The 27,644-nt window shown below is 59.1% G+C and overlaps 1 protein-coding gene across 1 annotated transcript in view; it reads right to left on the minus strand.

Moving 5' to 3' along the window:
* KIF17 (kinesin family member 17) overlaps window positions 1–27,441 on the minus strand; it is a 40,127-nt gene extending 12,686 nt beyond the window's left edge. The window contains exons 1-11 of the mRNA XM_045859340.1: window positions 27,211–27,441; window positions 22,682–22,828; window positions 21,704–21,805; window positions 16,398–16,587; window positions 14,290–14,742; window positions 7,859–7,968; window positions 5,107–5,254; window positions 3,125–3,633; window positions 3,008–3,019; window positions 1,890–1,970; window positions 594–781 (exon numbers count right to left, since the gene is read on the minus strand). Of these exons, the coding sequence (XP_045715296.1) occupies window positions 594–781; window positions 1,890–1,970; window positions 3,008–3,019; window positions 3,125–3,633; window positions 5,107–5,254; window positions 7,859–7,968; window positions 14,290–14,742; window positions 16,398–16,587; window positions 21,704–21,805; window positions 22,682–22,828; window positions 27,211–27,441 (2,171 nt within the window). The remainder of the gene's footprint in view (window positions 1–593; window positions 782–1,889; window positions 1,971–3,007; window positions 3,020–3,124; window positions 3,634–5,106; window positions 5,255–7,858; window positions 7,969–14,289; window positions 14,743–16,397; window positions 16,588–21,703; window positions 21,806–22,681; window positions 22,829–27,210) is intronic.
* Between the last annotated feature and the right edge of the window lie 203 nt (window positions 27,442–27,644).

Below are 27,644 nucleotides of genomic sequence, written 5' to 3' on the forward strand. Positions count from 1 at the left end.
ACATGGCAGTTGCTCAGTTAATGTATGAGCTACGGACTGCGGGCTGGGAGGAGTCTGGGCCCCTGGCCGTGGGGCTGACATGACTCTCACTCATGGAAGCGAGAACCCAGGCCCAGAAATGTTGAGTGACTTGCACAGGGCTGCACAGCCAGTGAGGAAAGCCTGGTCCCCCAGGGGGTCGTGGAGGGGGTTCGGAGGTGGCCTGTCCCCAGTGGGAGCAAGTTCCCCATCAGGGGTGGCACTGGAGGCATGGCCGGGACCCGAGGAAGGCCCATTGTCACCCTGTCCTGGGATTCCTGAACCCTAAAGGCCAGGCCCTGCAAAAGGCAGGTGGCACCAGTCCCAGAGCAGGCGCCTGATGGGGCGGGGTGGCCCCTGGGCAGCTTCCAGAGCAGGGCCCCGCCTGCCCGGCTGCCCCAGCACCCTCCCGCCCCACTGCTCCCAGAGAGAGGCTCAGGGCCCACCAGGAGGGAGGGCTAGGTGAGGCCTCCGTGGGGGGCCGGGAAGAATCAACGGGCACCCCTACTCCCGGGGCACAGCCCCTTCCCAGCATGCCGCCGAGGGCCCCGCCAGCCCCGAGCTGCAGCACCTACCGGGCGAGCACCTGCTGCTGGTCCACAACGGGCGTCAAGTCGTTGGTGAGCACTGCCACCTCCACGCCCACACTGTCCCTTCTCGAGCTTGTCACGGTCGGAAGGGGCTGCACCTCGGCCTCGGCCTCCACGCCAGGACCTGCGGCTGATGCCACCTCTTTGGCGGCTTCTGGGCCCAGGTCAACCTCCTGAGCACAAACAGAAACCTAGATGGAGGTGGGGAGGCCGGCCCTCGGCATCAGCTCACAGTGGCCTCAGTCCCGCAGGCAGACATTACAGCCCTCACACCCGATGGCTCACCTCTGGCTCGGGGACGCCAGTTATACAAAAATGCACCAATCAAGTTCCAGCTGCCACCACGCCCACCCCACCCTCCGGCGGTCTCCCGGTTTCCTCTCCCACCTGCACCGCACCGCACCACACTGGCCAGGCCTCAGGAGGTAGCCTGGGCCACTTTCTTTAAGAGCAAAATGATCACGCCCTTTCCTGATTAGAGCCCTTCCCGATTCCCACTGCTTGTACAATAAGATCCAGTTTCTTCCACCGCCTGCCGCACCCCTGCGCCTGCTCCCTGCACCCGCCCTGCCAGCACCTGTCCACCCTGCTGCTTCCGGGGCCCCGTTTTCTGTTGCCCAGCAAGCCAAGACCTTTCCGAGCCACAGGACTTCGGCTCCGGCTCCTCTCCCGGCCCCTTCCCCCTGCTTGGGTCCCGTCTCAATGTCACCTTGTGGCCAGGGCTCCCCTGGCCACCCCATCTGCCATCTACTGAGAACTCAGCAGTGCGCCCGCTCCTACCCAGTGATCGGGTCCAGAGGTGGGCAGGTAGGTTTCGCTCTCCAAGAACGTAAGTAGATTTAAAGCCTTCCTCTCGTTCCCCGTGGCCTGTTGCGCTCTCTTAAGCAGGGAAGGGTGGGGTCTGAGAACAGCCATGTTCCAAAGCCCTCCCCCCCCCCGTGGGGTCCCTGAAGTGGCCCAGGGCCCCCAGCCACTGCCTGCAGCCCCGCCCCTGCACACACCGGCATCTGTGCTCTGGACAAGGGGGCCAAGGCAGAGGGAAGTCTGAAAACCACTGCGGAACAGCGGTCTCTCGTTGACATCGATAATGAGAGGTCCAACTCTCCTCGGGGGTGTTTCCTGCTTTGCCCTGGGCCGTCCCCAAGGAGCTGGGGGAGGGCTGTCCCTGCTACGGATGAGGAAACTGAGGCCCGGGGAGGGAGGAGCGCGTGGGTGGTCACAGGAAGGGCCGGGCCCCTGGCAGCCCCCCATCGCACAGAGGGCCAGCCCAGGGATACTCACAGTCCCAGGCAGGAGGTCACCCTCTGCCTCAGCTTCACACCTGAGGTCACTGGGCTCCGGGACATCTGTGAGGGAGGGGCACTTGCAGGAGAACAGGGTGGGGGAGGGGGAGAAAGAGGGACTGTTGGGCCAGAATCAGCCTCTGCTCCCCCGCCCCAACCTCCTGTCCGGCTCCCCAGCCCCACCGCCTCCTCCCGCCTGTCACTGCGGGGAGAGGGGCGGGAAGGACGGCGATGAGATGAAGGGAGAGAAGAGGGAAGAGAGGGAACAGGTGCGGGGAGAGACAGGGCATGTTCCGAGCACCTGCATCGCCTCATGGGAAGCACCTATCAGCCCCACTTTATAGATGAGGAAACCAAGGTCCAGGAAGTGAATGCCAACAGTCACATGACTAAGGGAGGGGCGCAGCTGGGACCCGAACCCGGTTCTGTCTGACTCAAAGGCCTGTGCTCTGCACACACCCCCCACACATACCGCCCCACCACACCACACTTCACCACACACACTACACACCACACCACACACCACAGAAAGGAAGGACAAGAAAGCAGAGGGAGGAAAGGAGCAAAGGAAAGAAAAAAGGGGAAAAGATTTTCAACATAAAAAAAGAGGGTCTAAAGGTGAGAAGACTGACACAGGGCAGGTCGAGGGGGAGCAGTGGGGCGGGATGCATGGGTGGCCCCTGAGAGGTGGCTGGGTCCCCACAGCCCCCAGGCCGGCTCGCTGCTCTGAGCCTGTGGGAACATGAGGGTGGACCACGGCCTCCTCCAGCTCCCTGAGTCTGGGAAGGTCCGTGTAACCATGGCAACTCAGCAAACTCCCCTGCAGGTGACCCTCCGTCAGCAGGAGAGGTGGGCACCTGGCATAGCCCTGCATCTCCATCCCAACGGTCCTACGGATTCACAGAGAAGACATAGAGCTTCTCTTTCCCAGCCCCCTGGACAGCGATGCCCTGAGCTGGCCACTGACCATGGCCACCGACCATAGCCACCAAGAGATGGTGGAGTCGGAGCTGGCACCAGAGAGGTGAGACATCTGTGCGTGCCCAGGGACCCCCGGACCCCGGCTGACCTCCGTCTGCTCCATTTCTGCCTAGCACCCCATGTGACGTCAGCTACCTGCACGGGGACCTTGGCTGCATCTACTCGGGGTGCGTCCGCCCGGGGTGCGTCCGCCCGGGGTGTGTCTGCTCGGGGTGCATCCGCCCGGGGTGCGTCTGCCCGGGGTGCGTCCGCCCGGGGTGCATCTGCCCGAGGTGCGTCCGCCCGGGCCACCGTGGAGGAAAGCAGGGCCAGCTTGGCTTCCACCTCGGCGAATGGGTCGTGCAGGCCTGGCAGCAGCTTCAGGGGCATCAGCTGGGGCTCCTCTTCCTGCAGGAAGGGCTCCTCCCCCAGGAAGTATGTGCCCTTGGCCTCCACCTCAGGCACGGAGGACAGCTCCAGGTTGGAGGGCTCCTTGAGCCCGGGGAAGGCCTCGGACACGGAGGTATCTTCGAGCGTGGATGACTCGTCAGACCCCAGAGAGATCTCAGACTTGGAGGCCTCCGCCCTGGGCAGGTCCTCGGTCTGGGAGGGAAACCCAGCCCTGGAGCCGCCGTCGAGCGGGGGCGAGCCGGTGGCCGAGCGGACCTCTGGTTTCACAGCCACCTCGCACTGGAAGGCGGGCGAGGACTCTGACAGGCTGGCAAACTCGGCCCTGGACGTGACGTCGGCCTTGCAGAGGACTTCTGCCTTCAGGACGGTCTCTGCAGATGGAGAGCCCCTTCAGCTCTTGGAAGGTTGGAAAGTGGGGAGCCTTCCCTGGAAGCTGGTCCCAAACCCACCGTTTCCAGGAAACCACCTGAGGAGCCAGAGCCTCCCAACTGCACGCCCCCCATGCTGGTTCCCGTCTCTGCCCCTCCCCCCTCTCCCCCATCGAACTCAAACCCCGTCTCCTTCCAGCTCCCCCAGGAGGCCTCCCCGACTGGCCCATGATCTCTCTGCTCTCTGAGCCCCCCAGCTGTTCCGTGCGGGGCTCTCCACCCTGCCCGGGAGCTGCGTCTAACAAGAAAGCCTGTGGGTCTCACTGCCTCCAAGGCTGAGAAGCAGACTTCGCCCCCGAGACCCCGGGGGATGCCCATTACAGTGTCCAGCTCACGGCTCTCGTCCCGGGGATGGAACCGCCAGACCCGCGGGAGTTAAAGGAACACAGCAGACGAGTGTTAGAGGGGACAAATGAAACCACTCTGAGAACTGATATGCCAGCTAGACTGGGGGGAGCGCTCGGGAGGACAGAAAACGCTAGAACCTGCCCCTCGCCTCCTCCTCTGGGTCTACACTGAGCGGCACCTTCCTGCCAGCCCGGAGGGACTGTGACCACGCAGATGCCCTTGGTGCTCCCAGCTCACGGGCGTCGGACCACCTCCTCTGCATCCTGTCCCCGTCTGTCATGCGTGTCCTGGGCTCCCCTGAGATGCTCCGGACGCTCCCCAGCTCAGTGCCCCGCCCCGTCCCCCCCAAGCCTCGGTGTGCACGCTTGCAACACGGGGCTTCCATAAGTCCTGGCTCCCTAAGGAGCCCAGTGGAAGCACCTACCCAGTGCCAGGCACACGGCAATGCCCAGCGAATGCTACTGATGGTGTGCCCGCCAGTGTCCTCGTTACCAGACGGATTTTACAGTGTCTGGGTGAGTACTAGAAAGTCTGCGCTGCTTGGTAGCACCGCTGTTTGAACAATAGTGATGGGGTGGAACATTCTAGAATGTCAAAAAGAAGACAAACACTTCCAGGAAGAGTAAAGTTCTTAACTAAAGATGGAACTGATGACAGGATGTGGTAACACATGGACTCAAAAGTGAGAGGCAACTGCAGAAAATGCAGAAACCCTGGGAAGGGACTTGCCCGTGAAACCTGGGGAAGACGCTACAACTCTGGGTTGGCCAAGGCGGCACGATGCGGTGCTGTCGGTGAGAACGCTGGCTCTGGGTCAGGCTGCCTGGGTTCAAATTCTGGCTCCACTTTACCTGCTGTGTGACCTGGGCCAAGTTACTTGCCCTCTCTGTGCCTCGCTGGCATCATTTATAAAATGAGAGTGATTGTGGTACCTGCCTCACTGGGCTGCTGTGAGGAGCAAACAGAACTGATCCCGATGTGTACACAGCGCTCTCTCCGTGTCGGTCAGTAAAACAGGAGGGAAGCCGGCTGCCTCCCCCGACAGCCCACCTCTCTCCTGGCACCCACCTGTCTCCTTGCGCAGGCTCTCCTCCAGCGTGGACAGCTTCACATCGTAGGAGTTGCGCATGGCAGTGATGTCCTCCTCCAGCCGGGCCCGGGACTCCTGCTCTGCCTCATAGTCGGCCCGCAGCCGGGCCAGGCGCTCCTCGTACTCCTGGGGGCGGGGCGGGGGCAGTTAAGGGGGGCAGCATTTTATCACCATTCCAAAACACAGCTTTCAGTATTTGTGTGTGTGTGTGTGTGTGTGTGTGTCATTCAAGCAATCCAGAAAATACAAATAAGCCAAAACAACAGAATTAAAATTACCCACCCAAACCTGGGATAGTAATGGCTGGTAGGGGCCCTTCTGAATTTTTCTCTATGCATTTTTAAGTGTTGACACTGTAATACACGTATTTGTGTGTTGTCTATTTTTCCACCCAGCTAAATATCATGATCACCTTTCCTCAATGAAAAACATGTTTTAACCAAACGGTCCTCACCCCCGTCCTCCCACTCACCCCGCCCACGCTTCCTGCCTCACCCTCCACACAGACGCTGAAGCCGGCAGAGGCGAACCTCCTCAGCTTCCCAGTGCCACGCCACCTCGTCCACCCGCAGCCTCACCCGCCCAAAGCTCCACGTCCTCTCTTGTGACAGTGAATGAAGCGTCCGAGGCTGGGCCACCCACCTGTGGCCTTTGCTCTTCCAGTCCCCACCCCCCTCCTACACCAGGGACTTCTCCCTCGGCTCTGGACCGTCCTTCCCAGCAGGTTACAAGGCTTGCTCCATTACTTCCAATATTGGAAGCAACGAAACTCTTCCTCGGCCCCTCGTGCACCTCCAGCTGCAGTGCCTATGGGTGCTCAGAATACGCTGGTGGATGATTGGATGGGGCTCCGTTGCAAACCCCAACGATGAGATCCCCCCTTACAGCAGCCGGGGGCTGCTACCATGCCCACCCTGGAGATGAGAAAGAGGCTCAGAGGCGTAAACAACCTGCCGGAGGTCACAGAGCCCGTAAGAACCGGCCTTGCAGAATGTAAAAGCTGGGCGGATCCTAGGAATCTTCTAGTTCAAATCCCGCCCCATACGGCTGGGAGACTGAAGCCCACAGTGGCCCCACCCCCACCCCCAGCTCAGGGCTGAGCCCATCCCTGGCCTGGCACCCTGTCCACTACACACAGGGCCACCTCCCTTCTCTGAGTGTCCTGACTGGTTCTGCAATGGGAGGGAGACAGGACAGACACTCTCCACTCTTCTTCCAAGTGTGGCTCACAGAATAAACTTGAGGGTCAGAAAACACACTCTGACGCAGCATCTGCTGGGCAGCCCCACGGGGAGGAGGCAGGCAAATCTCCCATTCCCAGAGCAGAAAGACCCTCCAGCCTGCACAGCGTCTCTTCTCCCTGGTGACCACTAGGGGGCGGTGTCTGCCCACCCAACCGGTCATCCTTGGGGAAGAAGCTTCCATCCTGCAGCCGCTGGTCAACCCTTCCCACCCCTGCTGCTGTTGCTCTGTAATTCCCAGACCCACCCTGAACTCCTAAAGTTCGATTTCTCTCATTCTGTGGGCGTGGGCTCGGCCATCCCTGAGGGCCCCCCCCTCACCCTGCCCAGGAGCTCCCAGCAGGGAAAAGGCAGATGGAGCCCCTGAGCTCCCAGAGCCTTCACGGGGCCCAGGACAGGGTCCATGGGACCCACCACTGAGCGCGCCGCGGACAGTAACTGCCTGTCATGGGCGGTGCATGGGGACGCGCAGGTCCGGTTCTCCCAGCCCTCTGGCCCACAGGCCTGAGGCCCCCAGGCCTTACCTGGTCTGCCCCCAGAGGCTGGGCCCCAGGCCCCCACAGCCTGACCAGGGCTCCCAGGGGCCTCAGGGCTGGTCCCACCTGAGGTCATAGTTGAGTGGCAAAGGCCTGGCAGGAGACACGTCCAGGCCCCAGTCCCTGCAGAGCTGTCCCTGCTGCCACTAGGTTCTCCACCAAGAAAGAGCCAGGGCCCTAAAGGGACTGTCGGAACTCAATCCCCACCACACGCTCAGGTCTCAGAATGCGTCCTTTGAAAGGCAGGAACCCCAGAAACCAGCAGAGCCTGGGGTCGGGGACCGCCACTTAGGGGGCTCTGCCTCATCCCCTGGCGTTGAGTGCCCTTCTGGGGGTCAGCTCCGCATCTGTGAATCAGGGAGCCGCCTGCCCTGCTAGTCCCCAGGGACCCTGGGGGCCCATGTGTGGGAGGAGGACACAGGTGTCAGCTTTTTCTGGGAGGCCAACAGGCAACTTGTCTGCTGGTCAAATGGGCACCGAGGGGCTCTGCACTGCCCACCCCAGCAGCCCTGCTCTCAGCCCAGGCTCCTTGGCACCTGCTGAGGGGCCGACTCCTCGCACTCCGACCTCCTCACCGTTGCACAGGCCACTTCTGCCACCAGGAATGCGTTCTCTGCTTCCCCCAATTGACCACCCCCCATTCCTGCAGTGCTGAGGAGTGACGGTGTGTCTGGGGACACCCCGCAACCCCGTCTGTTCTCCCACTGACCTGGGATGCACCGGACTCCGGAGTCAGGGACCCGAGTTCCGGCCCCAGCTCTGACTCCCCTCAGCTGTACGCCCTTGGGCCAGTCATGGCACCTCACCGAGCCTCAGCTTCCGGAGCTCCATAGGGGAGACTGCAGAGCCAGCCCCCAGGGATGGTGGGGGCGGAATGCCGTCGCTCCGGGGACTGTCTCCCGCCGGGCCCCGCCGGCCACCCATTCCCCAACCTGCTCTGCTCGGGGTCTCACCTCCCGGATCAGCTGCTTCTCAGCCTCCGTGTCGTGCTGGGTCACAGGTGGGGGCAGTGGCTTCTCCTCAAGCTTGACAGAGTGCAGGAGCACCTGACTGGTCAGCAGGGCTGGTCAGGAGGAAAACAGAAGTGAGGGGCTGTGGCCGAGGGGGACACTGTTTTCAGGAACTGGGCAGCCACCCATAAAGACAACCACATGCTCATTCAAAAAGACTGCCGAGTATTGAAGTTATTTAAAGCATGTCTCAGGGTAAAGAGCTAATTTACCCAGTCATTTAAGAAATATTTTGGGGGGGCTTCCAGTCAAGATGGAGGCATAGGTAGACACGCTTTGCCTCCTCGCACAACCACAGAGAGAATTACAACTAAACCTCAAAACAAACAGCACCCAGAACAGTCAGAACATTGAACTGTATGGGAGCCTGACAACCAAGGATTTAAAGAAGCCACATTCGTCCAGACGGGCTGGAGGGGCCAGAGACAGGCGAGGGGCGAGGAGACACAGTGTGGTGCAGAGAGACGGCAGCAGGGGCGGAAAGGGTGGTCCCACATTCACGTGTGGTGGTTAAAAACCGGGAGGGATACCTTGGGAGCGAGCAATCCCAGCCCCAGACCAGACCACACAGGCCAGGGTTCCAGCACCAGGAAGATAAATCCCCATAAATTCTGGCAGTAGCCCTCGCTGGCGTAGCTCAGTGGATTGAGCTCAGGCACATTGATGTTTCTCTCTTTCTCCCCCCTTCCCTCTCTAAAAATAAATAAATAAAAATTTTAAAAAAGAATGTTATATAAATAGACTCGTGTACATTTGACATTAAAAAAAAATTCTGGCAGTAAAAACCAGCAGGGGAGCCCTGGCTGGTGTACCTCAGTGGACTGAGCATGGGCTGCAAACCAAAGTGTCGCAGGTTCGATTCCCAGCCAGGATACATGCCTAGGTTGCAGGCCATAACCCCCAGCAACCGCACTTTGACATCTCTCTCTCTCTCTCTCTCTCTCTCCCTCCCTTCCCTCTCTAAAAATAAGTAAATAAAATCTTAAAAAAAAAAACCAGCGGGGGTTGGGGCTGGGGAAGACACTGACAGATATGCAGGAGACTCTGCTTAAACGGCCCACACACGTTCAGGAATGTATGCGCACACACCCACCAGGGATTCCGCACCAGGACAACAGCTGGGAGGGCACCAGTCACATGCAGGGAGCGGGCGAAGTGACTGGAAACGGGGCACGTGCCGGGCAAGCCTCCAGAAGCCAGGCAGCAGCACTGTCCCCTCTCCGAGCCCGCCCCTCACACAGAGCCACAAAGCAGTGAAGCGGGTTGCCCTGCCCTGGCAATTACCTAAGGCCCGCCCCACACAATTTACAGGTGCCTTTTGTACAATAGGCCACACTACTAAGACAAGGGGTCAAACCAGCTCTACCTAATACACAGAAACAAACACAGGGAGGCTGCCAAAGTGAGGAAGCAAAGAAATACGGCCCAAATGAAAGGACAGAACGAAACCCCCCCAAAAGAACTAAACAAAACAGAGATCACCAACCTATCAGATGAAGAGCTCAAAACACTGGTGATCAGGATGCTCACAGAACTCCTTGAGTATGGCAATGGCATAAAAAAGACCCAGGAAGAAATGAAGTTTACATTAAGTGAAATAAAGCAAAATCTACAGGGAACCAATAGTAGAGGAGATGAAGCCAGGGTTCAAATCAGTGATTGGGAACATAAGGAAGAAATAAGCATTCAACCAGAACAGCAAGAAGAAAAAACAATCCAAAAAAATGAGGATAGTATAAGAAGCCTCTAGGAGAACTTCAAATGTAACATCATCCAAATCATAGGGATATGCCAGAAGGAGAAGAGGAAGAACAAAAAAACTGAAAACTTATTTGAAAAAATAATGAAAGAAAACGTCCCTAATTTGGTGAAGGAAATAGACATACAACTCCAGGAAGCACAGAGACTCCCAAACAAGTTAGACCCAAAGAGGACCACACTGAGACACATCATCATTAAAATGCCAAAGCTTAAAGATTAAAGAGAGAATCTTAAAAGCAGCAAGAGAAAAGGAGACAGTTACCTACAAAAGTGTTCCCCTAAGACTGTCAGCTGATTTCTCAAAAGAAACTTTGCAGGCAAGAAGGGGCTGGCAAGAAGTATTCAAAGCGATGAAAAGCAAGGACCTGCAACCTGGATTACTCGATCCAGCAAAGCTATCATTTAGAATGGAAGGGCAGATAAAATGCTTCCCAGACAAGGTAAAGCTAAAGGAGTTCATCATCACCAAGCCATTATCGCATGAAATGTTCAAGGGACTCATTTAAGAAAAAGATCAAAACTATGAACATTACAATGGCAACAAATTCACAGCTATCAACAACTGAATCTAAAAAAACAAACTGAGGAAACAATCAGAACAGGAACAGAATCGAAGATACAGGGATCATTCGGAGGGTTGTCAGCAGGGAGGAGGAGGAGGGAGAATGGGAGAAAAGGTGCAGGGGTGAACTGGTAGGTACGGAATAGACAGGGGGAGGTTAAAAACAGTACAGGAAATGGAGAAGCCAAAGAATGTACATGCATGACCCATGGACATGAACTAAGGGGGGATTACTGGAGGGAAGGGGGTACCGGGTGGAGTGGGGCAAAGGGGGGAAATTGGGACACCTGTAATAGCATAATCAATACAATATATTAAAAAAAATAAAAGAGCCCTGGCTGGCGTGGCTCAGCGGATTGAGCACCAGCCTGTGAACCGGAGGGCCACCAGTTTGATCCCCGGTCGGGGCACATGCCTGGGTTGTGGGCCGAGAGGCAACCCATCGATGTTTCTCTCGCACATTGATGTTTCTCTGTTTCTCTTCCTCCCCCCACTCTCTCTAGAAATCAATAAACAAAACCTTTAAAAAATAAAAGAATAGAAATACTTCTTGAGTACTACATGTTCTAGGCAGTGGAAATGCTGCATTGAACAGAACAGACACAGCCCCACCCCCACAAGCTGAGTTGTCAGCTGGGGTAGAAAGGCAAACAAAATAAACAAGCGAACGCATGACATGTTTACAGGGTGGTGAGTTCTGCGGAGAGACAGAAGCAGGGAGGATGCTCGGGCGTGAGAACCAGGGGGAAGGGCTGCAATTCAAATAGTGGGGAGAGGGGCGACCTCATAGACGAGGTCAGAGGAAAGCAGTGATCCGAGGAAGCGAGGGACAGGGGCGGGCAGGACAGAGGTCCTGGGGACAGAGAGAAGGGAGCAGCGAGGGCAGAGGTCCTGAGTGGGCAGGGGCCTGGACTGTCCCAGGAGCAGCCAGGCAGCCAACATGGCTGGAACAGAGGGAGGGAGGGAGAGTCTGGGCGAAGAGCAGGTGGCAGAGGGAACGGGGCCAGACCAGGGGGACCCTGCAGTCCATGGGGAGGGCCTCGGCTTTGACTTTGAGTTGGAATGGGCCATCGGAAGGTTTGCCCGGGGCAGTGAACAGGCTTGTGTTTGAACAGAGTCTCCCTGGCCACCGTGTGGAGGATGGACTGAGCGGGGGAGCGGCAGACCCCAGGAGACCTGGTCCAGCCTCGCGGTCACGCAGGTGAGAGGTGACGGTGGCTCAGGTCAGGGGGACAGCCGTGGCAGGCCCCAGACGCGTCTTAAAGGTAGAGACCATAGGAATGGGCGTGGGTTTGAGCTTTCGAGGAGCCAAGGACGACCTCAGGAAGTCTGGCTTGAACCCTGGGAAGGAGAGACTGCCCTCAGCTGGGTGGGGACAGCTGTGGGCAGCAGATTTGGGGAAGGTCAAGGCTCCGTGTTGGACAAGTGAAGTTTAAAATGCTGATTAGACAGCCGGGGATCAAGCCTGGCCCTCAGAGGACACACTGAGTCAGTCCCTTCTGTAAATGTTCTGTATCCTGTGACGCTTTGCCATGTGGCGGACTTGCTGGCAGGCAGAGGCTGCCCCCCCCCATGGCCACCGAGTTCCAGAAAGTAAAGAACTTGCGGGTGAGCCCACCTTTCGTATAAAGAAACAATCGATCTCAAGTCCACACCCCAGCCACCTTGTAGATCTAACTCTCACACACCAAACCAGCAGTATTTCCTCTGCCCTAAACGCCCCCGGAGCCAGGTGCCAGGCAAGCAGGGGCAGCCCCTGTGCCCCGAACCTTCCAGAACAATGCAGACCATCCAGTCCCAAGCCGTCTCTCCTGCCCCACCTCACCCTCCCCACAGAGCCCCCAGGGGGGGCTCCGGCCCAGGCCCTCCCTTCCTCCTCTCCTCAGCCCTCCCGCCCACACAGGCACCGCCCCCAGGCCCTGCAGGGCGTGCATGCCTCTCCTCTCTAGGGTAACTGTGACAGTAAACTTCTCTTTCAATGGCACCGACCTCTCCGTGTCACCATTCAGCCACCTTTATAAATGAAGACCTGGACACAAATCACACGGCCCCGCTGGAGGTGCACGGGTCAGAGCCATGCGTGTGGAGATGGTGTTTAAAGCCAGGAGACCAAGAATCCACATTCAGGGTGAGGGAGGAAGAGCAGAGGCCCCCCCAGGGTACCCCTGCCTTAGGTTAGGGAGCGGGAGGCCTTCCGGGAGGGGACAGAGAGGTGAGGGGAGGACCAGGACAGAGAGTGTCCAGGAAGCAAGGGTTTCAAGGAGATGGGAGGGGCTCCGCTGAGTGCACGGATGCTGAGGACAAGGTGACACCTGCCTGACGACAACTCGCTGGACTTAACCACCAGGAGGAGGTCACCCCTGACAAGTGGGACAGGGGCGCACGGCCTGCCTGGACCGGGGCCAGAGCGTGAAAACAGAGAGCGGGGGCCAGTGGAGACAGACCGTCTTCCACGTTCTGCTCCGTGGGGAAGAGAGGAACATGCCAGTAACCAGAGGGGGCACTGGGAGTGCCGGGGGGTGCAGAAGGTGCCCTGCTAATGGTAAGTACCGTGTGGGGGGAGCGCAGGGGGCTTTGAGCCAGACCCCTGGTAGAAGGCCCGACTACACAGTGGGAGCATGGCACGCTGGCTAACGAGCCTTCCGTGCTGAGCCCACGCATGCGCACCTCATGTGTCAACCCCACAACTGCCTCACCACCAGGCGGATGCTGCTGTCATTGCCTCCACGTTACGGGTGGGGAAAGTGGGGTACAGGGGGGCTAAGCCGCTGGCCCGAGGAGCCAGGGCGCAAACTGGCCGTGACTGCTCAGCTCTGAGCCCTGGGCCCTGCCCCGCGCCGGTCATTCCAGCCCCTGCCCCAGAGGCTGCCGTGTCTGGGGGGCCACTGGCAGGGCTGCCCCGACTCCCCGGGGGCACCTCTCACCACTCCTCCATCCTCCATCCGGCTTCTCCTTGCCGACTTTGGGGGTGAGGAGGGTCAGGGGAGGGGAAGCACGGAAAGGGGAGGAAGGCAGATTGCCAAACTGGAACCCCATCGCAGCGTTCAAGGCCATTGCCACTCCCGCCTCTGCCAACCCCTCCCTGGCCACCTCCCTACTCAGCAGAAGTACCAGTATCTGCGGTTCCCCAAAGGCACCTTATTGTCTCGTGCATCTCTGCCCACACTGGCCACTCCCATCCTGACAGGGAGCCTTGCCATCCCCAAGACTCTGCTCAGTTGCCCCGCCCCACATAATGGTCTGCTGCAATGCCCTGCCCCCCACTCTGTCAGGGGACGAGGTGCCCATGAGGGAGAGCCTGGATCTGAGTCATCTCTGTGTCCCCGGTGCCCAGCACGGGCCCACACACCGAGGGTACTCAGGGGACTTGGATGGGTGGGTGGGTGGATGGATGGGTGGGGGTGGGTGGATGAATGGATGGGTGGGGGTAGATGGATGGGTGGGCATGGGTGTGTGTGTGTGTGTGTGGAATGGCTGGGTAGTGAGGAAGGTGGGTGTGGAGCGGGATGAATGGACAGAGAGACTCAGGCTCTTTTGTGCTCCCTCCCCCAAAGCTTCCTCAGATGAGAAAAAAGTCCTTCGGTTGCAAGAAGCTTGCAGACCTGGGCTCTAGGTACGGATTTCTACCCACCGGCTGACAGCCAAATGCCTGGGCGTGAGCGCTGCCGTCACAGGGTGCCTGTTTGGGAGCAGGCGTGGGCGTGGGGGAGTGAGTCACCCAGCTGCTGAGCGGCGCGGAGTTCCGATGCTGCCACAGAGACGGCAGGCAGACAAGGGGATGACAGTGTGCCGCCCAGAGGCAGGGAGCAGGCGACAGAGCCCCACCCCCAGCTCATGGGACAGGACGGACAGGCTGGCCCCTTCCAGGGGCATCAGCGGGCAGACGCCGTCCGGGCTGTCACCAACCAGGGCCCCCCTCACTGTCCCACAGCTGCGCCCCCATGAAGTGAAAGGACACGGGGCAGCACCTCCACGTTCCCCAGACCCAGCTGGAGGCCGGCCGGCCAGCCAAGGGGCCCTCTTCCTGCCGGCCCCTCCCGAGCGGTCCCACCTGACAGGGTGCTGGGGCCCATCTGCTGCGCCAGAATCGCCTTGAGCCGCTTGATCTCCTCCTGGTACTCGCGCAGCAGGGCATCCTTGGGGTCCTCGTTGATGTGTGGCTTGTTCTTGATGTTCTTGGCTCGGTTGGCGTAGCGCAGCGTGCTGAGGGACTCGTCGTAGTTGTTGTCCGCGGGCGACAGGCAGGCCACCATCAGCGTCTTGGTGTTGCCGCCCAGCGAGTCCTGCAGCAGCCGCGTCAGCTTCGAGTCGCGGTAGGGGATGTGCTTGCAGCGCCCGTCCACCAGGGCCGAGATGACGTTGCCCAGCGCCGACAGCGACAGGTTGATCTTGGTGGCCTCCTTGAGCCGCTCCCCCGTGGCCCCGGTCTTGGACTGCCGCTCGCTGCCTGCCAGGTCCACCAGGCTCAGCTTGCCTGCCCGGAGGTGGTCCTTGCCCCGCTCGTCTGCGGACGGACCAGGCCGTAGGCTGAGGGCTTTGAGGCGGCCCCCCCACAGTGAGGGGGCCAGCCAGCCACCAGGCACCGGGTGCTCCCCACCCACCGAGGGTCTCATTTCACCCCTGAGGGAGGTGCTCTTACTGTGCCCATCTTACAGATCAGGAAACTGAGGCTCAGCGAGGCCCACAGGCCCCACAGCTATTATCCTGCCTCTGCCCCCCAGGCTGTCTGACCCCCAGAAGCAGGGGCTGGGGGGTCTACACTAGTCTGTGAGAGCAGAAGACCTCTAGGGCTGCCACGGGGGCTCCTACAGATTCCTTGTGAGGCCAGGGGTGGGGGTGGGGTCGTGTGACTGGGTTACCGTGGAGTTGTGCCCTTTAATGCAAAGACATCAGCTTTGGATGTCTTTGCATCCACCCCAGTCCTGCCTCCTCCTTGCACTGTGACCTTGGCAGAGCCAGGCAGCTCTCTGATCCTCAATTCCCCCATCACCCAAATGGGACTGACCAGAGCTCCCCAGCGGGGCTGGCTGCTGGCAGGAGCAGACTGAACTGAATGCACGTTTTCACAGGGTCCTTGCAGGCCCGGCGCGGGGCAGGCCTCCCTGTCCTCTGAGCGTGAGCCCCGTTCTGCGGAGACTGAGGGCTGTTCCCGGGGACAGGTCCCCAGCGCCCAGGGTGAAGGAGCCGGGCATCATCTCGTCGGCAGCAGGGACTCAGTGCACGGATTTTGGAGACACAGACCTGCGGGGGTTCAAGCCGGCTTCCACCCCTCAGCAGCTGGGGAACTTGGGGAAATACGGTGACTCCACTTGACTCGGAGCCTCTGCCTCCCTCCCCGAGGTGGGGACCAAGCCCCACCCTGGGGGTTGTCGTGGGGACACCGACTGCACGTAGGGAAGAACTTGCGGCTGTGCCTGGCACAGAGGAAGTGCTCTCTACGCTGCTCTTAATACTATTAATCGTTCTTTTTTGGTTTTTGGTCTCTAGAAGACGCCATACGCGGTTCCGAATGAGAGGAGCTGGGGCAGGGCCAGGGGCTTCCTCCTTAGCCCCCTGGTGGCCGAAACCAGAACTGGCCTAGTTTTGCCCATGAGCGCAGGGACCTGCAGTGAAGCAGTAACAGGTCTGGCTGGTACCCAGGACAGGCGGGGACACGGGAGGGGCTAATTCTTTGGGCCATTACCAAAATAAAAAGAAGGAAGGAGAAGGAGAAGAGGAAGAAAAGGAAGAGGAGGAGGAGGAGGAAGGAGGGACCTGGAACTGCCTTCTGGAAAGCTCTTTGCAGAGTGTGAAGGCTCCTCTGGCGGCCTGTGCCCTCTGCTCCACAGAGCCAAATCTGAGGAAACGACTCTAAATGCAGAAAGGGTTTTGAACTCCAAGATGTTCACCATGGGGCCCTTGACACTGGAAAACGCTACGCGCACAGAACACGCACGGCACACAGGGAGTGCCCGGTGGTGGCCGCCAGCATTGCTACTGTTGCTGTGGGGGCTGTTTATCCCGGAAACACGGGTCCTAGCATGGGGGGCGGGGGCAGCTACAGCGTCCTCCCCAGGCTCCGACAGCCCCTGAGGCTCCGGGAGGCGAACCACCTTGGCTACTAGGAGCGGGAACCTGCTCAGATCGCCCGGCCCCTCCACCCGGCCTCGCTCCACCTACCCACAGCGTAGATCTCGATGCTGATGGTGAAGATGGAGTGGGAGCGCGAGGAGTCCTTGTTCATCAGCGTGTAGCCGACCGAGCGGTTCTTCCAGCCCGTCTCCATGATGCGCTCGCACTGGGCCACGTTGTGCACCGTGTGCATGGACAGCCCCTTCACGTACACGCCCCTCTCCGGGTGCTCCTTCAGCTGCGGGCAGCAGGCACGGGTCAGGGACCCATGGGCCAGGGGGCCCGGAGGGAAGGGCCCCATTCAGACCACCTTTGCGTTCCTGCAGCCCCGATTAGCACCCCAAACACCCCAGGAGGCAGGGAGTTTGCTGCAGGTGGAGCCAGCCTCAAGCCCACCCCTGCCTCTTTGTGGGACCTGGAGCCAGCGACTTGACCACTCTAAGCCTCAGTTTCCTCATCTGTGAAGTGGGTATGAAATACCTCTCTCCTGAGGAGATGGTGAGGACTCAGTAAACTGAGGCCCATACAGTGCTCCGCACAGTGGCTGGCACGTGTCAAGGGCTCCATGGTGCCAGCTGCTGTCCTCCCCGGGTGCCACTACTGTGAAGGTGCTTTTCAGTCTGGGGGTGTTGGCTCCCCAGGGCTGACACTGCAGTCACCCACGGCTCCGAATGCTCCTTCTCTGCCTGTCAACACGGCTCTGCACCCTCTGCTAGGCTGCAGGGCCACAGGAATGTTCCTACAACCTTGGGTCATGGTGGGTGAAGTGCCACGTGCCACCCACAACTCCCAATGGCCCACCGCTCCAGCGGGCTCTCGGCGCAATGGCCGTGAGTAAATTAATTTATCTGATCGCTCCCCGCTTACTTTCTAGGCAGCCAAGTAGTTGTGTTGCTGACACAGAGCTGTGAAAAGCAATATTGTTCAAGTGTGAGAAGAAATAAAACTACTCTGGCAAGAGCAGAGCGAACGGGACGAAAGTCGCCTGTCTGCTGGTCTGAGCCACCGGAGGACCCAAAGCTTTGCTCCGGCCAGCTTCAGGGCACCAGGCGGGGCCGGGCCCCTGCCGCACCCCGTGGTGGCGGGGCTGGGGAGGGAAGCGGGCAGCATGGGCTCGCCCCGTCTGCGGAAGTGTGGAGAAACAGCCAGAGCCAGCCTGAAGGACCGGGCTTCATGGTCTGGACAAGTAACTGAGGCACTGAGGGGTTAAGTGAAGGTCACACTGCTATTAGTGGCAGGGAACCAATGAGGTCACAGACAGTAGGAGGATCCAAAGGGAAGGACTGGAGAGAGGCTGGAGCATCCTGCAGTAACTAAAGCTTGAAATGACAGAGGGCTGACCTTGACCTAGGAGGCAGCCGGGAAGAAAGAACGAAGAACAGCAGCAGGAGACCCTGCACGCGGAGCCCGGGGGGAAGCCAGCTGGATGCCTGGCAGCACCTGGTGGCTTCACTCACACCCACCTGTGTGCCTGAGAGCTCTTTTTTAAAAAAAAATAAATTACTGATTCCAGAAAGAGAGAGAGAGAGAAACATCGACTGGTTGCCTCCCACATTCGACATGCACCCCAACTGGGAACTGAACCCATGACCCAGGCATGTGCCCTGATCAGGAATCGAACTCACGACCTTTTGGTGCATGGGACAGACAACGCCCCAACCTGCCGAGCCACACTGGCTAGGCTGAGACGGGCAATTTTTTTTTAAGATTTAATTTATTTATTTTTAGAGAGGGAATGGGAGGAAGAAAGAGAGAGAAACATCAATGTGCGGTTGCTGGGGGCCATGGCCTGCAACCCAGGCATGTGCCCTGACTGGGAATCGAACTTTCGATGCTTGGTTTGCAGCCCAAGCTCAATCCACTGAGCTACGCAAGCCAGGGCAAGACAGGCTGTTTTTAATCACTGCTACACTCCCTGGAAGAACCTAAAAGGCTCCCTGGCACACAGTAGGTCCAGGTGAGTGAGGGGCTGCCCCAGGCTTCAGTAAAAAGGCCGCTCCGATTTAGCGACTGGGGATGGAAACCTGCTTCTGTCAGTCCCTACCTGGGGAAGTCAGTTTGCCTCTCTTGGCCTCAGTTTCCCCATCTGCAAAATGGGGATGATAAATCCTATTGCTCATGACTACTATGAGGATTAAGAAGGGAATGGAGCTGATAGAAAGTTCTGGGGGTCCTTGCGGGGGGCTCAGCGAGCACAAGTCATGAAGAGGTAAGGACGATCCATCTCTCACAAGCAGAATGTAGAGGTCACCCCCACGCCATGTTTAGACCCAGGAAAGCTTGCGCCCCACCTCATGAGCCCTGGCTCCCTCCACCCCTCCCCTGACATGGCTGCCCCACCGGCCACAGAGCTGGGGGGGCACGGAGTGCCAGCCGCCAGCTGTGGCCTGTTCCTTGGTAACTGCTCCTCTGGCTACAAGGCGGCCCAGTCACCATGACAACCAGCCAGGATGAGGCACGGCTGGGGACGGTGTACAAGCAGGAAATGTCCACCCTGATCTAGAGCCAGGAAATACCCCCTGGAGGGGGGGGAGCTGACACTCTGCCGGGACACCGGGCACGAGGCCCGACGGAGAGGCCCCCGAGGGCCCACCTCCACCGCCCAGCACTGACCTGGGCTCCACGGCGGTTCGTGGTTTTGACGGGGGGGAAGGTGTGACTCTGCTCCCCAAAAGCTCTCGCTGGCCTTAGCTGACCCAATAACCGATTCCCAAGGGGCAGGCCCCGAGCCGTGCCGTGCAGCCTGACCGCCTGCGTCCACGTCAGGTCCCCACGCTTTACTTCACTGTCTTCAGGCCGGTCTTACCCAGGGGCAGTGAGCCTCAGTCTCCCCACCTGTAATGAAGGGTGCGAGCAGCACCTCCTGCTAAGGCTGCTGGGAGGTTTATGCGAGAGCCCGTCTGCTCCCCGGTCTGAAGCTCGGCACACCCCTGGGAGTGCGTCTGTCGCCGGCAGCCCCCCAGACAGCCTGGCCCACCAAGCCCGAGGCCCCCGGCCTGGCTGGGGCAAGTGCCAGCCCTTGGCCCCTCGGGGCCAGGTTGACGGAGCCATTCCAGGGTCCCCTGTTGTCCCAGCCTGAGTTGGTCCGGGGACCCTGATCCCGAAAGCTGGCCTTTAAGGGCTGACTCATGGGTGCAACTCCCTGTGCCTCCCCCGATCCCCGCCGCCCTGTCTGGGGGCCGAGGTGTGACTCAGCGGCCCCAGCTCCGGGAGACAGGAGAGAGATTCCCGGGGGGGCGGCTGGCGGCTCCTGCGCAGAACCCGCAAAGCACTGCTGCGCTAGGAAGGAGGGGCAGAGGTGGGTGCTGGTCGGGGTGGGCGGAGGGAGGGGGCGGGGGAGGGGATCCACACCAGCCTGGACCTGCTGCAGCCTGTGGCCTGGCGCCCCGTGAGTTTCTGTTGAATGAGTGAATCCACGTGTCCCTCCCTCAACTGGAACCTCATTTCTGCCTTCTTATCGTCCAGGGGTTTCCCACACCGCTGACCCCCAACTACCGGGAGGAAAGCACCTGACCATTCAGATCGCACAGGTTCAGGTACAACAACTCGTCGTTTGCTCAGTGACCTTGGCCGAGTCCCTTCCTCTCCAGAAGACTCCGTTTCTTCACTTGTACCAGGAAAAGGTTGGGGTAGAAATTCTCTAAGGGTCCTTCCAGCTCATATTCTTAAGGATTTTTTTAATGATACGACAGGTACAAACCAGTTTTTTGAGACAGCGGCTCTCAGAAGCTTGAGTTGTACCACTGGGCCATGGAGTGGTCACCGGTCAGAGGGGGACTCAGGGCCCCTCAAGCGAAGCAGGGCAAGTGGGGGGTTAGGACGCAAGTAGGAGGCGCTGCAGCCAAGCGGAGAGGCATCCTGCCCCGACACGGGGGGGCTCCAGTGTCCTGCCCAGTCTGGAGGACGGGGAGCGTCCAGAGGGTTGGGAGGGGTTCTGGCCCCGCCTCACCCCGCCCCCTGTCTGTCAAGGTGTGTGGCCTGGGGAAAGTTAAGCAGTTTGGGTCGTAGAAAATGTCCAGCCCTGACTCTGTGACCTCCTAGCCCTGTGACCCTCTTTCTTCCAGCCTAGTTTTCTCACCTGTAGCATGGGAATCTCCATAGCAACACCCCAGGCTGATGCTCATTAAGGACTGACATTCCCCTAACCCGGGCATCTGACTCCGAAGGAGGTGGGCTGACCTCCGATGCTGGTGATGGGCCTTTTGGACCCCACGGGTTGTTGCTTGGCCAGATGGGCAGCATCAGACTTGGGGGGCAGCCACCGGTGCCTGCCCCCACTGGCCTCTCCTCCTGGGACCTGACCAGGCCCACTCGGCATTAAAGGGTCCCAGGGAGGATGCGTAATCAAAGCCTCACACTACAATGCAGGTCCGAGGGTCCTGGTGGCCTTGCCACCAACTGTCCAGTCCTGCCAGGTCACTTGGGCGTGCCAGGCTCCCCAAGGGATCGGCCAAGTCCTGCCTGCCTGGGTAGGCCCCTCAAAGCACCTAGTCCGGCTCACGTGCTGGGAAACGGTGCTCTCTCATCCTGGCTCCAGCCTCCTGGGAGGCCAAGGACAATTGACAAAACTCGAGCCCATCAGTCCTGACTCCTCCTCCCTGGGTTCCCACTGTGCAACCGCCAGTCATATCACTGCACGTTCTCAGAACCCCCATGGCCTGGAACAGCTCACACGCCGGCCGCCTGCGGTGTGCTGGCACTCCGCCACGCAGCACCCCCTCGTTACCCTCTTGAATCTCAGGGTGACTCTGTGAGGTCACATCATTGGTCCTCAGGCCCACTCAGGACCTTGGAAGCCAGACAGACCTGAGTTCGAATCCAAGTGCGGCCACCTACTGCTGTGGGGAACCTGGGCAAGTTAATGAACCTCTCTAAACCTCCCTTCCCGCGCCAGTAACCCGGGGAAAGGAGTATGTGCCTGGCAAGGTCACTGTACGGAATGGGACGGTGTGCATAAAGCAGTCCGTGGACAGTGTGTTCTCGGTCAGTGACAACCATCATTACCTTCTTTTCAGCTGGAAGGCCCTTGGAGATGTGCAAAACAATTTCTTAGAAGTGGAACCCTTTTTTCAAATGGTATCTATTACAAAAGTCCATCTATTTCAATGGATGCAGGTGGCATTACCCCAGGAAAGGTCCACCCCCCTCATCTGGTAGAGGTAGGCCCATTAACCCCTCCCCTGTGTCATGGACTCGGAGGATACTCTAAAATCCAAGTTCGCAAGTCCCCTTTGGAGTCTGAACCAGCACCTGTGCCCTCAGGATACCTTCCCTGTATTTCTGAGGGACCACCACCCGATGCCAGCCTCCCCTCTTCACCAGCCCCCACCCGCCGATGCCGGGTCTGCGCCCACCTCCAGCTTCTGCTTGGTGTCCGCCCCCAGCAGGTCGCGAACATCTTCATTGTAGATCTCCAGGTAGGCGGCCCGGACCAAGAACTTGGTATTCTCCGCGCACTGCAGGGGACGGGCAGAGGGAGCAGAGATCGACACCTGAGCACCTGCTACCGGCCCCACCCCTGCCACCTGAGCCCGCTGCAGCCAGATCCCGGCGACACAGGCTTGGGGGAGGTCAGGCTCCCCAGAATGGCGTCATTCTCATATTGCTGTCGTCTAATGCTGTCTCTACAGGCCTCAGACGAAAAGAAATGGGAGAGGCTTTCCCACTGTTCAGGTAAAGTGAGGCCACAGGTGAGGCCTGGACCACGCACTGGCCCTGGGCTAATCCCCAGCAGCTCTCGCTCCCGTGGCCACCAGGTGAGTCCCAGGCGCAGGCACAGTGGCCTCTGCAGCTGCCCGGGAACCCAGTGCCCACTCTGCCACTTCCCAGCTGCAGAGATCTCTGCGAATCGCCACAAGTGTCTCCCGGGCACTTCTCACCGGCAGCCCGGACTCTGGGTGACTGGGCTTGACCCAGCCCCCAGGGGCTTCAATGCTCAGCGTCCCCATCTCGAACACGGGAATGACAGTCACCTCCCGGGCCAGGGTGGGATGATAAAGGGCTTTGCACAAGGCTTGGTCTGTAGCAACCGCTCAGTAAAAAGGGAAGCTGATCATCCCAACCACTTCCCAACGTCACGGCATCCAAATGAAATGCTAAATGAAATGTTAAAATCCAAAAATGGCAGGAGAAAAATGTGGAGTGGTGGGAGATCCTTTTCTTCCGCTTTAAGTCCTTCTCCCATCGCCTTTCAGACTCTGACTGCATTGCACAGTCAGACAGATGTGCTCTGGGACCCCTCGTGGGAGCGGCTGGGGAGCCTGCAGGCCCCGAGCCCCAGCCCAGCCCCTTCCCTCCCTGAGGCCCTCCCCTTCCCGTCAGACCTCGAGTACCTGGACGCTCTCAAAAACGTGCTCGAAGGCCCTGGGGATGATGCCTCTCTGGGAAGGTGGGTCCGCCAGGCCCTGCATGGTGAAGGACTTCCCGCTGCCCGTCTGGCCATAGGCAAAGATGGTGCCGTTGTAGCCCTCAGTGACGCCCTGCACAGAAGGACGGAAAGGCCAGTGCTCAGCTGACTCAGCACAGCCAGGCGCAGGTGCAGGCCCAGGGCTGCGGGGCTGAGTCCTACCTCACAGACTCGGGGCCCCTGCTGGGTCTCCTGCCATGCTGTCCCTGGGCTGGGAGGGGGCGGGCAGGTTAGAGATGAATACCAGCTCTGTCCCCGAGGAGTTCACTGCCTGGTGGGGCAGGAGACTGTCCTGGTGTGCGGTTAAGGGCGTGTGTCCTGGAGCCTAGCCCCCTGCGTTCAAATCGGTCTCCACCCTTTACTGACTGTGCCAGTGGATGGTTCTCACCCACGCACAGCGAGCATCATGACACAAAGGGGCAGAGTAGCCCCTCCGCTGAGCCGTTGCAAGGTTTACCGAGAACTCCTGCATGCGCTTGGCACGAGAGGAGCTGGCGCGCAGCCGAGCGCACTGATTGTCTGCCTGGATTCGCGGGGGAGTGGTTCCGTACATGGCAGGTGGAGGCGTGTGTGAAGTCAGAACTGCGGGCCTCGGGCAAGGAGAGGGAAGGGGGAACCTGGCACTGCCTCCTGGGTAGGCAGCACCGGGGGAACTGAAAGGGTAGTTTGGATTTTGACAAGTGACAGAAGAGGAAGGCATTCCAGGCGGAGGGGACAGCTTGAGCAAAGACAGAGAGGTGCAGGGGATGGAAGGTGAAGCTGGGGAAGGCAGGCAGGGGGCCCACAGGGCGGCACCCCGAGGTCATTCCTCATTCACGGATGCACGTTTCATTCTGCAGGTCCTGACCCTCTTCCCTGTGCTGTCACTGTGCCCCGACAGGGGACAGAGTGATGAATCAGGCCAACACCCAGTCCCTGCCCTCATACGTGAAGACACAAGTTCTAGAACTTAGCACGAGAGAGAAGGACCCCAGTGTCAGAACATGGGCCCAGAAAGCTGCTCCCAGACCCTCAGACAGACCAACAGGGGGCTCCGGGACCCCAGGGACTGACTGCTGGTGAAGGGAGAGCGAAGTGGCAGCCCACAGCTCCTCTGAGGGGAGGCCTCCCTGTAATGGGCAGAACTGGACGAGCACCTCTCCCCTGTCCGAGGGACCCTGACCACGAGTGGGTGGGTTCCTGCAGCTCATCAGAGGGCTGGGGGCTGCACGCCCATCCCCCAACGAGGGGCCCCGGCTGGGCGCCTCAGAGCCAGGGGCACAGGAAGTCCCAGGAACAGCGTGCGTGGTTTAGCACCCAGAGTATAGGCGTCATCCAAACCCAGAGAGGAGTGGATATAACACAGGCATCACTGCACCGTCCACAGGGCAGCCGCTTACCAGCCACTGGAAATGCGCCTGGTGCGACTGAGAAATTGAATTTATTTTGGTTTAGTTTAATTAATTCCCACTGAAAAACTGAAGCAGTGTAAACTTTTTTTTCCATTAAACACAACTTGTGTTGTGTTTCATTTCATTTTAGCCGGTGACACTTCAGCCTCTGAAATGAGATGCGCTACAAATGGAAAAGAGACCAAATTTCAAAGGCTTCGTGTGAAGAACGTAAAATAGCTCACTTAGTCGGTATTACAATGCTAACATCTATTATGTTTATTGTAATGATGATATGTTAGTATGATGAGGTAAGTAAAATGCATTATTAAAATTAATTACACTTGTCTCCTTTTACTTTTTAAAATGTGGCTACTAGAAAATTTTATTTCATTTTTTATTTTTTTAAAATTTAGCTTGGTCTTTTTTTAAAGATTTTATTTATTTATTTTTTTAGAGAGGGAAGGGAGGGAGAACGAGAGAGAGAGAAACTCTCACATCAATGTGCAGTTGCTGGGGGTCATGGCCTGGAACCCAGGCATGTGCCCTGACTGGGAATTGAACCTGAAACACTTTGGTTTGCAGCCTGCACTCAATCCACTGAGCTACGCCAGCCAGGGCTAGAAAATTTTAAATTAGGCATGTGGCTCACATCATATTTGTGCTGGAAAGCTCTCGGAGCCTCTAGCCACATATGGTTATTAAAATGTAACTTATTTAAAATTAAATGAAATTAAAATTCCGTTCCTCGGTAGCACTGGGCACACGTGGCTACGTACTTGTGGCCGGTGGGCCCTGAACCGGACAGCCCGAATACAGAACGTCTTCGCCACCGCGGAGCGTGCCGCAGAACAGCACCTCCCCAGTGTGAGGCGGGAAGCAACGTGCACACGCTTTTAAGGCAAAACATAAAACTTCAAAAAAAGTTACACCCGTGGGCGGATCCCTCCAGGCCCGCCAGGGACAAGCGCTCACATGGAGAAAGTCCTCACTCGGTATCCACCACTCTGTGCTCCCTCCCGGGTCCTGCCGCCTCCCCGGGACATTATTTACTAAATGATCTTCCATGAAATCAACTGTGATTTGACTCTCTTTTTAACCTGATGTCATTCATCCTCAGCAATAATTCCCGTGAAACTTGCATTACAGAGCGGATGTGCTAAATATTTTTCTACTTCACATGAAAAACCTCACTTTTGAAACTGAAACAAAAAGCATCAATCCTAAATTGCCTCACATCCCCTTTCTTCCCCATCCAAAAACGAACAGCTCCATGTCCCCTCCAGAGGCCAAATTCTACGGCTCCTACCGCATCAACAACTCTGGAATCCAGGCCCACCAATCTCAGTCTGGACGTGATAGAAGTCGTGGTACCTGGCCCCTGGGTGGGTCATTGGAGGCGACTCTAAGGCCATGGGTGTGAAGGAAGGAGCACGGGGAAAGGGCCCAGCAGGCCCGGCGTGGAGGGGAGGAGCTCCCTCCCGGTAGGACACGCTGAGCTGGCTGAAAGGTGGGTCTGGGGTGGAGAGTCCAAGAGGTCACCCAGTGACAGGGAAGATCAGGGACAGAGCCTAGATGTAAGGGGTGGAGAAGGAAAGGAAAGGGGAAAGAAAAGGGGAAGGAAAAGGAAAAGGAAAGGGGCAGTCAGAAGTCCTGGGAATCTTAGTGCAATAGGACCCGAAAGGAAGGTCTCTGGGCAGGAGGCCCCTGGAGGTGGTCAGGGCCCTGGGAGAGCAGCAGGGGAGCCGGGGCAGGCACTCAGCCGCCCAGCCCTGATGGTGCCGCTGCGCTGCCGGGGCTGTCGGCTGCCTGGCTTGGGCTTTGTATACGATTTGCAATTTGCACGCTGCTCACTTGATGGCAGACAGCTGGGTGGAGTACAGACCCCCTGGCACTGCTAGGAGCTGAAGCCGCCCCTCCTTTGTTGGGTAATGCTCCAGGCCTCAGTTTCCCCATCATGAATGATGACTCCAGCTCCATACATCTACGGAGTCTTGTGAAGATACACTTCAGCCCGCTCCAGGGTTCTGACTCTCTTGGAGGAAGAGGCGGGGCAGCCAAAGTTGGTGTTCTGGGATGTTAAATGGCCCGCCAGACGGAACAAAAAGTTCCATGCTCAAATCTACTTAGGAAACGCTGGGTTAAATAAGTTACCAGTGTTAAATAAGTTACACTGGTTTCTTCAGGCGAGGAAGAGTGCACGCAGCCTTTCCCAGACTGTTCCTTGCTTGCTTCCTGGGACCACCTGGGACATGCCTTGAACTAGTGATTCGCGGGAGGCTGGGGAGATGTCAGTGAAAGGAAAGGGCCCCTGCCGGGCAGCCAAGCGGAGCGGCTCCAGCCCCGCCTGCGCCAGACTCCCCGTGGGAGCTCGGCCAGTCTCCTGCCCGCCGGACTCAGTCTCCTCATCTGTGAAATGTGAGTGTCTCCCCTGTGATGAAGCTCAAACAAGCAAAAGCAGGGAACTGGTGAGCTTTCCTCACCCCCCCCCCCCCATTTCGCCACCCCAGGCTTGTACCGGCCACTGCCTCTCAGGAAGCGGGAGGAGGATGAGGGAGAGAGCGCTGAATGCTGAGCGGGAGAAAGCAGAGGCCACAGCCTGGGAGGGGGAGGGGGAGGAGGGGGAGAGCAGAGAGTGTGGGGGAGGGGAAGATGGAGGGCGCGAGCGGGAGGAGGAGGGCCAGGGGGAGGAAGGGTGGGGGAAACCCGGGACTCCCGGGAGGGGAGGAGGAGGCCGAGGAAAGTGGCTGGGGAGTTTAGAGAAGTCCTGCAGCTCTCAGATGAGGGGGGAGGGCAGGGGGTCTTGGGGCTGGAGTTCTTGTGGGCGAGGGGCCGTGAGGGCTGGGGGTGAGGCCAACGGAGGGACCGGGGCAGCGGAGGCCTGGACGCAGACCTCGTAGGCGAGCTCCTGCTGTCTCCCGCCTGCAGGGAAGTCTTCGGACCAACCTGCTGGCGTCCACCTGCGCGTCTCCCGAAGGGCCTTCTGGCCGGCTTGGGGGCAGTGCCGTCCCTCAGGACCCCTCGGGGCGGCCCCAAGTCCTGCCCCGCCGGTCCGCGGAGGCGGCGGCCTCCCGGGCGCCCTCACCTCCACCAGCGGGTAGGCGATCTCGTTGTAGATCTGCTCGGTGAAGTGGTCCATGTAGTAGGCGCCGTCGAAGGTGAACTGCTTGGGGGGCTCGCCGGCGGCGCCGGGGTTCTGGATGAAGCACTGGCCGCGCGCGGAGTCCACCGTCACCACAGACTGGCAGTTCAGCTCCCGCTCCCGCTGGTTCATGGGGCGGCAGCGCACCACCACCTTCACCGACTCCGAGGCCATAGCGCGCCGAAGGGGTCCCCGGGCGCGCGGCCCGACGTGGACGCCGCGGCCGGGACACACGGCCTCCAGGCAGGGGACCCCTGGCCGCCGCGACCGGGGGACGCAGCGAGAGCCAGGCGCGGGGGGTGGGGCTTCGCGGCCTGGGCGGGGCCGCGGCGCGGGGCTGGGTGGGGGGAGGGGAAACGGGTCTCCGGGGGGCGCTC

This window comes from Phyllostomus hastatus, unplaced genomic scaffold (genome assembly GCF_019186645.2).
Source record: "Phyllostomus hastatus isolate PE091 unplaced genomic scaffold, TTU_PhHast_1.1 phas_scaffold_182, whole genome shotgun sequence".
NCBI lineage: Eukaryota > Metazoa > Chordata > Mammalia > Chiroptera > Phyllostomidae > Phyllostomus > Phyllostomus hastatus.